The sequence below is a fragment of the Ambystoma mexicanum genome, chromosome 1p (genome assembly GCF_040938575.1).
Source record: "Ambystoma mexicanum isolate Mex_15411 chromosome 1p, UKY_AmexF1_1, whole genome shotgun sequence".
In the NCBI taxonomy this organism is placed as follows: domain Eukaryota; kingdom Metazoa; phylum Chordata; class Amphibia; order Caudata; family Ambystomatidae; genus Ambystoma; species Ambystoma mexicanum.
Window position 1 is genome coordinate 446,763,193 of NC_090921.1, and position 10,182 is coordinate 446,773,374.

The window sequence follows — 10,182 nt, forward strand, 5'->3', positions numbered from 1 at the left end:
AAAAGAATACCTTAAGGGGCACAGGGTTATAGTGGCAGTAATTTTCCAACAGCGGGGTAAGACGGCACAGGCCGGTTTGTGGAGATGGATGAGCTACAAGTAACGGTTCGGGCCGGTTCACACACAGGACCGTGATCTCAGAGGAAGAGTGAGATGTTACATTAGTGTATTTGTTTCAGTTGTCCCTGGCGCATCCGTGAGAAAAGGAGCTTTGAAGCTTTCAGACAGAGTGAGAGAAGGTGGGGGCCATGAGCGTGGTGTGCACGGCGCTGCAGTGGGGAGAGAAGTCTTTTCTTATTATCGTAGTGAGGCCTAGTCCAAAGATGGAGTCGAGAGTACACAAAATGGAAGCAAAGTGTCCCCCACAACAGCCCCACTTATGCTAATGTTAGCATACGGGTGATGGAGTTGTCCCCCGCTATTGTACGAGCAAGTGGTCCACATCGTGCTGAGTGTGTGAGGGGGGCCTAAACGACCCTTCGCCCCCACACAATTGCTGTGCATTTGTTGTTAATTTAGAAAGAAGCTAAGATGTTCTCTGACACAGGCATCTTGGAAATGGTGTGAACAGGGTTCACTGATTTCTTTTAGTAGTATTAGGTTTCTCGTTCCTGACAACTGAAGTTTATTTTATTAGCATTCAGAAGGATTTCTGATTGATTTTTTTTTTCTTTTCTTTTTTTCCAACTGATGTTCTTTTTGTACACTTTGCAGCATGTTTTGGGGTTATTGCTCTTGCAAAGCCATGTGCTCAAATAAAGTAGTTCCTTTGCAACTGAAGTAAAGTAAATCATGTATTCAGAGGCCCCGGATAATAAGGACGTCCTGTGCCTCAGGAACCACATCTCGAGAAATGTCCCACGTGTGAAGAGTGGACGACAATGATGAAAACTACCAAATCAGGCTGTCTACATGTGCTCCACACCCCTCCCACTAACTCTCAGATACAGTGGCTATTTTAATGTTTTCTGAATTCTTTGCCTCTTTATGCATTCCTTGTCCCCGGAATGGAGTCTGTGATCTTACCTAGTTTGGGTACCGCGTGGTAAAGGGCATTGGAGAATGCAGTTTCTTGCCATTCGAGTCCAATGGGATGTATCCTTTGATTGAATATTCTAGTTAGCTTTGCGAGCATATGACAGCCTCTGAATAAATCTTCTGTTGTAATTGTACTCATGATTGTATTTGTTAAAGTCCACTGAGTTTAAAGCCCTATTCTTCTAACCCAGGCAGTTTCGAAGTGCTAAGGTCTAACATTTGTCCTCCTGTGCTCCGTAGGAGCTCGAACTGCAGAGCAAGCATTTTCTGCAAAAGATGCAAATGGGACATGACCGGGAACCGATACTCAAAATGTTAATGTGCCCTATTACAGTGCATGGCCTTGCTGTTGTGCCTGGAAGCTGCTGAATCACCTACATTGACCAATGGATGCTTTCGGTGCACCAAAGCAATTCAGTTCATTTCTACCATTCGTTCTGCCAACGGGATTCCTGTCTCATACAGTAAAATATCTGCAGCTACTCGCAAATTAGATTAGTATTGCTGGAACTCAGGTTCTGGGGCCTGCCCCATGTTTGGGGTTTACTGGTTCCAGGCACTAGATGGCAGAAGTGGATTTTTCTTTTCTTCTTCCTTTCTAGGAAGTGCGTATATTTCATAGCAATGAGTCAGTGAAATAATGGGTTCAAATGGTGCATTTTGCAGTACATTGTTAGTGGAAGATTGGGTAAAAAGACATACAATTAACTATCTGTTCTGTATGGTGACGCATGAAAACTTCCATCGATGTCAGTGGACCAGCACTACACAGGAGCATTTTCCAATGCAGTTTGAGTATACTGGTGCCCACAATATGCACCAGAAGGTCCACTGTAGGAATACACTGATGGTTGGCAATGCAGCAAAATTGCACCATCCCTGTAAAGAGAAATATCAATGATTTGTGTCAGAGTGGTCAATGTACTGCTTGTAGGATGTTTGTTTCTCACACTGACTAGCTCCCTTATTAGCAGGGTGGACCCCTAATGGCTGAGGTGCCCCTGGACCCTAGGCCTTCCTGGGTAAATCCGCCACCTCAAACCACCCAAAGTTCCTGTTACAGCCCTCTGGATTTGTACTAGCTTTGCATCACAACCCCCCACAATTGCTCAATTCCCACCATACCTATTTATTGAGCCATCACACCGAAATGGTAGTTTTGTGTTTCTGCAAGATTAAACAGACGCTTTGGAGCAAACCTGCAGCATTTGTTAAAACCTAGATTTATCAACAGTCTAGATAGTTGGCGTTTGGTTATGCCGCAACACACAGCTCCAATTTTACCTGTCCTGCTGAGCGATCTAGGGTTGGATTTGTTTGCCATTAAAAGGCTAAGGCTATACCAGTCACTGAAAATCATGGACCACTTGAGAGCTGCTGGATCAAGTATCGTTGGACCTCTGAACTCTCAGGCTGTGTATAGAAGCATCAGTACTACATTATTTCTAAGATTTCTTTTGTGTGTGTGTGTGTGTATGTATATAGATACATAGGCCGACATCTAGTGGTAGTCTCGGAGTATTGCATGATGTTTTTTTGAAATTGGAAAATGGACGTTGACTGGGCGTGGTTGTAATACTATCCGTAATGTGACGTCTACTGTACCCATGGTCGTTCACGTGTCGAAGTCCCTCAGATTGATTTTTTTCCGCCATCATAGTCTGTTGCGTGTTGCAGAGATTTCTGACTATAAGCCTTTACTAGTACAAAAATTTCAAACTATATTTGCCGTTCCATCCCTTAATCACCTATCGCTACCAAGCAACCTTGGGCAACGCTTGGCGGACTGCTCCTGCATCGAAGAGAGATCCCCGATTTTGGCAAATGTTTACTTCGGCCTACACAGGCCTTGACCGGGCTGCGGTCCATCAAAATAAGGAGAGCGGGGTGGAGGGAGGACATCTTTTTCTCAAAGAATGGCCATTCCCTTACACCACTTTCCGTTCATCATGCTGTCTTACCGTTTAGATATGGAAAACACTCCTTTTTAAATGTTGTCACTCTTGCAATCGCAAGTACCCATGGAAAGACATGCAGAGAGTGCGCAATCGCCGTCTTCCACAAGACCACACCAAAAAGCACTGCAAGTCTTGCAAACTCTTCAAACCCAACCTTTAAAAGATCGCCACACAAAGCGTTGGGCCGCCCACGCCATGCAGGCTGAGGCGTCAATCAACCTTGCCGGAGAGTCTGATGAAGGCAGCTCCGGTGCACACAGGAACAGCAAAGACTATCAGGTTTCCTCGGATACCCATGTATCCCGTAAGCAGGCAGACTCCCCCCGGCGGCAAAAGCACACATATCCATCACCGCACTAAACGCACAAGCCCGAGCGATACGGTGACTACGCTGTCGGTAAAACATGGCCATACGGTCTCGAGGGAATAAGAAAAGCCCAAACAAATGCCCGTTGTCCTCTGGGTCCTCACGTTTGCAATCACCACAATAGAAAACTCCCAAACAGGTGACAAGTAGGCGCCTTTCCGACACCTCTATAAAAAAAGGCCCTTTTGTGCACTGAAGAAGAAACCTCAAAACATACATCTTCGCACAGTTAAGGCCCGTCGAAAATGCAACAGTTAATACAAAAACATCTCCCCAAGACACTTGTTAAAGGTAAAATGTCAAAACCTTCAGGTTTTTCGACACTCGAAAAATGTCTTAAGAGAAACATTATACACCCTGTCAGGACACATTGACAGAAGCATTACACCATAGTAAACATACCTCTCAACCAGGACCTTCTCCATCAGTGCCAAACTTATTAACAAAATCCACAGAGTAGACCACTGAACAATTTGAAAAAGTCTTAGTGAATTGTATGCTTTGCTGATTTTATATATAATTGTTTTTATGGACCAGCATCTAGAGGAATTCCTACACCCACAGGGTACTGGAACACCACAGGGTAGTGGGGAGGTAAGTGGGGGACCACCTTCTAAGTTCCAGAGACTAGACGGCTCCCAGTCAAGTACTTCCACAAACCAACCCTTTGTTAGCCACTGTCAGGACACTTCTCTGTACATTATTGACACTTCTCATCAAGGTGATCAGATCTCACAAGATAACCAACATAACCAAGACCAGTTCTATGATGATCCAGATATATATGCCCAGAAAACCAGGACCAGCCTATTGCTGAGTCACCAATTGATAATCAACTGATAATCAACTGCAGATACAAATTTTGTAGACAACATTTTGGGGGACAAAAAAAAAATCTGTGACAGTTATTCCCCTACTCAAGTCTGTACAGAGCTAAATCGTACCGTCTCTTGTTACTCCCTCTTTAACAAGAGCAGTTAATCCTCGCATTGAAAAGATTTCCAAACCTGGCCCAAAAGATCCCCTCTATATCAGGGGTCCGCTGAAACCAGACCCCTTAGTGGTAACTACCACAAGGAAAAGAGCTGGCACCCCGCTAGCTTCTACGGAAGCACCCCAGACAAAGAGAGCAAGAAGATGTATACATTTGTCCGGTATCCTCTTCTGCTGCATACTACTTGTATTGCCAATAATACCATCTTACTTTCCGGTTAAAACTGCCATGTCTGGGATACGGTACAACAGGTAGACACTGTTCCTGAGCCCTTAAGGTTACAGCTCTGTAAGACCATCTCAGAGGGCAAACAAATTGGCCAGTTGCGTCCTAAAAAATAATTTCGACACAGCAGATAAAGGTGGATTCTTTATAGCAGAAGGCACGCCGATAAAATGGCAGGCTTGGCTATGCCAGTTAGGTGTCAAATTGGACCCAGGCCACCCTCTTAAATATGATATATATATATTTTTATAATGCGCTTAATACTGAAGAGGTTTCCAAGCGCAGACCTGGGATTCAAACCTGTTTCTCTGCATCGTCTTGCTTCCAAGATGAGTGTGTTGCCACTGAGCTATACTACCCATGCCAATAGAACCCAAAATGCTATTTGGCAAGGCACTGGATGATGCACTAAAGAGTGTGAAAGGAAAATGAAACATGAAAATTATTGGGCCAAATCACAAACACTGTTTATTCAACAGAGGATGTTCAATACCAGACGCTCCTTTCGTGGTCAAGGTTATCCACACTCTATAGGGGTGTAGACAAGGACAATCCTCCTCCTGGAGCAATATACAGGGTCAGTCCATCAGTTACCAACCCATTTTTCAAAGAGGATATAAAAGAGCAAGAAGTGGAGGTGGAGCCTCCGCCACCAGAGGCTTCCCTGCCTCTAAACAATGACGTTCCATTACAGTTTAACTCCTGTGCAACTCCAGTGTGAGGTCGCATTTGCCAGTTAACCCACGCATGGGAGGAGATCACATCCGATCAGTGGGTCTTATCCGTAATGGCAGGGGGATACTACAACACACTTTTAGAAAAACTCCACACCATCCTCCAACACCGTAAGATGTCGCCACAATACAAGAAGATTCTACTAGAGCTCACGTTTCTGCTCCGAAATGGCACAATCGAACTGCTCCCTGCACACCAGGTAAACGAGATTATATATTCAGTGAAGTAAACTTCCTTGTGCCAAAGAAAGTCTTCACTATTCTAGACCTGCGTCCAGCCAACAAATATGTAAAACCACAAAAGCTTTGCATAAGAACGCTACAAGAGGTAATCCCACTGTTAAAACAAGGTGATTTCATGGCATCATTGGACGTGAAAGATGCATACTTTCATATTTCAATGTTGCCAGCGAACAGAAAATACCTGCACTTCAAAATTGCAAACAAATACTACCAATTCAAAGTACAAGGGTGGTCACAAAGGTATTAGCAGACGTAGCAGCGCACCTACGCAGAGAATCAATCTGTATGTACCCATATCTCGACGACTGGCTCATAACTGGGGAAATGCCACAAATGTGCAAAAACTCCCAAAGAACAATCAATCTGTTGTTCCAATTGGGGTTCTCCATCAACGGGGAAAAAAATCAAATCTTGTCCCTAGTCAAAGCAATTCCTGGGAGCAATAATAAAGACTCAAGAACAGTTGGCCTGCCCCTCAAACAGGAGAGTACAAAACATGCTATTTCAAGTAACTCACTACATAGCCGGTCGTCAGAGAACCATGCGCAAGGCAATGCACCTGCTTGGTATGATGGCGCCACGCCTTCATCTTGTTCCACACACGTGGCTGCGCATGTGCCCGATGCAAGAGTGGGTAGCGCAACAATGGTATCAGGCAGGGGTCATTGGGACAATCTAGTGGTTGTTTCACTAACCGTTGTACAAGGGCTAAGCTGGTGGATAAGAGACAACATGTTAAAAGGGAAACCTTCATGTAAAGGGAAACCCCATCGGTACAAGCCACACTCGCAACTGAGGTCTCACTCGGGATGGGGAGCTCAGTACCTTACTCATACTGCACACGGCATGTGAACACAAATGGCAATAAAAACACATAAGCCTACTAGAATTGCTAGCAATCCTCCAATCCGTGCAAGCATTACAACTACACTTAGCAGGACCAACAGTTTTAGTCCTCACAGACAGTACCGCTGCCATGTTCTGAACAAGCCGGGCACGGACACAATCTTAAGTCTGTCCAGCTTATCCCAAAAGATTTGGAAGTGGTCTCTCAAGCTAAACATTTTCCTAGTGTCATGTTCCAGGGGAACAAATTCACTAGCAGACCCACTTAGCAGAAGTCTACAGCTACCCGCAAAACACAAGTGGCAAATTCTCCTTCCCTTCTTCTCTCCCCTGCTAATCCCACAGTTGCTGTGATTGGTGTCCTGGGCCCTTATGCATCCCTGGGGGCCCTGACCTCCCGCACCCAATCGGCCTAGCTCCTGTTTATCCTCTTCAGTTGCACTTGCACCCTACGCCCTGGAGGCTTGCACTTACACCCTTCGAGGCTCTAGGCCATGTAGCACTCTACATTCCTAGCACTTCATATGTGGCTCACCCATGAGCTCCGACACCCTAGTACTTACCCCCCCTACCCTCTTCCTTGTTGCACATGCACATTCTGAATACTCACAAGGCATAGTAGGTTTGTCCTCTTCCTTTTCTCCCACTGCTCTTAAATATAATTTTTCTTTGTATTTTAATGTATTTTCCACTCCTGCTCCCCCCCTTGCCCTGCGGGCACTTTAAAACCGTATTTCTTATTGTATAAGCGCCCAACAAGCAAACAATAAATAAGCAATAGTTTCACCAATTGGGGCAATCCATCTCTAGACTTGTTTGCAACAAGACAAAACGCAAAATGAACACACTTCGCATCCAGGTTTCCCCAAGCAGCATCCAAGGGGAACGCCCTGTGGATGAGTTGGTCAGGGAAATTTTCTTACGCTTTTCCACTGACAATACACCTGAACACAATAGTGCACAAGATGCACCAGGAACAAGTTGTACTAATTCTAATTGCTCCAATGTGGGTGCAACCACCATGGCTTCCACACCTACTCAAACTTGCAATGTGCAAACCAATGAAGCTTCTGTGCCCCTCCAGCATACTGTACCACCACAAGGGGACGACATTCCATCCATACCCTCAGAATCTGAACTTTGGCTCCTGAAGTAATAGCGTTTGTAAATTTAAATTGTCCACAAAGGTGTATGGACGTCCTTAAAGAAGCACGAAAGCCTAAGACAAGACGCACTATAATTTTTAACCAGTGGAAAAGATTTGACGTTTACGGGTACCTCAATATAAATCCAATTGCCTGTTCTCCATCCAACATACTTCACTATTACCTACTAGACCCCGGTGTAGTCTTTAACTTCATCAAAGTACACTTAGCTCTGTCTGCTTACATTCCACAATATTTTGTTTTGAGGTGTAAAGAACCAGTTATTAAAGCATTCATGGAAGGAATTAAGACTATATGCTCCCATTTCCAATCCACCGCTGGGTTGGGATCTCAATGTTGTACTCACAAAGCTCATGGGTCCACACGTTGTACCTATGCACAAAGCCAGTCTGAAGCATTTAACTTGCTGTCTTTCTACTAGCTATCACTCTATAAAACGAGTCGGTGAACTGCAAGCGCTTTCAGTTCAAGACCCTTCCATTATTGGTCAGAAAGACAAGGTGGTTCTTAGAACAGATCCTAGATTTTTGCCAAAATTCATATAAAAATTCCATGTTCGTCAATCTATCGAAATACTACGTGTTAACATCCCTCAAATTCAGCAGTAAAAGGCCTCCATACCGCATATGTGAGGAAGGCAGTATTGTACTACATCTACTAAGCTGCTAAGGAAAACAGATCAACTTTGTTTCCATAGCAATTGGCAGAGAAGGAGCTCATGTTTCTAAAAAAAAAAAAAATGCAATCGCCAGATAGTCCAATGCATGCAGCATTGCTACTCACTATTTTGACATTACCTTTTACACCAAGAGCCCACTATACTCGAAGCACAGAGGCTACTTCAGCATTCATTGCAAATGTTCCTTTCGATGAAATTTGCAAAGCTGCTACTTGGAGCTCTATTCATACCTTTTACTCAGTATTACTGCCTAGACACACACTCTAAAGCAGATTCACAGGTGGGACAAGCAGTATTAAAACCTCTATTTGCCCATGTACCTTCTCACAACTCGCCTTCTCCAGACACTGCTCACTAATCTGTTCATAGCATGTGATCAAAGCAGATCCACTAGCCTCAGAAAGCATACGTTACTCACCGTAATTGAATTTCTGATGCGTGTATCTTCTTAGATTCACATGCCCCCACTATTCCTCTCCTCCTGCATAGATGTTTACCTTTCTACTTTATCTTTCTTGTACTCACGCAAACTCTTAATGCAACCTCAGGTCGGAAACAAAACAATCTGAGGGTCCTCGACACTAGGGATACTATTACAAACGCACCCAATTTTCGGCCAAATACTCTGCAACTACCACTAGATTTCGGCCTATGCATAGCATGTGAATCTAAGCTGATATGAGAATCAGAAATAAGATTACGGTGAGCAATGTATGCCATATATCCTGTGTTCAATGCATTCTTTATTTAATATTTCCAGATACTAAACCTTTTTTCAAATTACAGGTACCTATGTGATTTTACATACTACACATCGTTGTATCAGAGCCACGGGCGTTCAGCATTTGTGCACGTTCCTCCTTTAGGAAAACCATATTCGTCTCAGCAACTTGGCCGAGCTCTGCAAACCATCATTGAAGAGATGATTGAGGTATTGGAGCAATCGAAGAATACTATCAAGTGCTGCCATGAATTCTGAGGAACTCCTCTGATTTTGCACTTGCTTTAGAGTCTGTCTTGCTACAAAACAAGATGTCCTTCAAGAAATGAAAGAAAAAGACCTAAATTGACCTTAATTTTGCTGACAAATCTTGTTGATAACAAATCTTTTTGAAATGTCAACTGGTTTACGGATTGACAAAGTGTTGACCTTCTTGGCACAAATTCCTGACCCACTGGCTATCAGAAGCCTTTCAAGATGGAATTGCCTCTTCAGTTAGTAACGATTGTGATGCAAAGTCTGATCATTCGAGGAGCTGCAACTACTGAAGAGTGAAAAATGAACCAGTGTCCTGAATTGGTTGTTGACAGGAGTTGTGCACTGTGCAATAGCTTAAAGCGTTTTCAAAGGTGCTGTAATTTAAAAATGATTATTCTGCTAAGGGGACAATATTGAAGGAGTTGAAGTGGGTGTGGTGTCTTCATGATAATTTCCAGTCAAACGTGGAATATTTTTAATTGTGCTCACTTGCTGTTGCTAAACATTCTTAAACCAGTCTTTGAAAGATTCCTATTTTCCAAAGCATTCATTAAATGAACTGTCGACTTTAAAGGGGGTAACTACATGATTACCATTTGTTTTGACATTGGTTTATGCCTAATCTAAATTGAGACAAGTGTTGTAAAATTCTTAAACGGAAGCTTAAGTCTGCCAGTGAGAATTTGTGAATGCTTGTGGGTATGATTTTTAAACAAGAACGTGAGCAACATAGTCTGGTAGTCATACAGATTCCTTTGATGGCTAGTGAAGGAGTGTTCTAACTGTTCATTCATCAAATATCTAGGTTTCTGCACCAATGGAAAAATAGCATCTGCTTTTAGGTTACTATTTTACACTGAACTGATTGAGACGTCGCCATAGTGCAGAATTGGGAAGTCCTCGGTTTTTAAGTTCTGACCATTTTCTGAGTAAAACTGGAAATGTAATGTATT

General features: G+C 43.5%; 1 protein-coding gene across 2 annotated transcripts in view; it reads left to right on the forward strand.

Moving 5' to 3' along the window:
* PGPEP1 (pyroglutamyl-peptidase I) overlaps positions 1 to 9,802 on the forward strand; it is a 432,802-nt gene extending 423,000 nt beyond the window's left edge. For both annotated transcript variants that reach the window (XM_069649268.1, XM_069649269.1), the window contains one exon: positions 9,037 to 9,802. In XM_069649268.1, coding sequence (XP_069505369.1) covers positions 9,037 to 9,229 — 193 coding nt within the window. In that variant the 3' untranslated portion in view covers positions 9,230 to 9,802. The remainder of the gene's footprint in view (positions 1 to 9,036) is intronic.
* Positions 9,803 to 10,182: the final 380 nt, after the last annotated feature.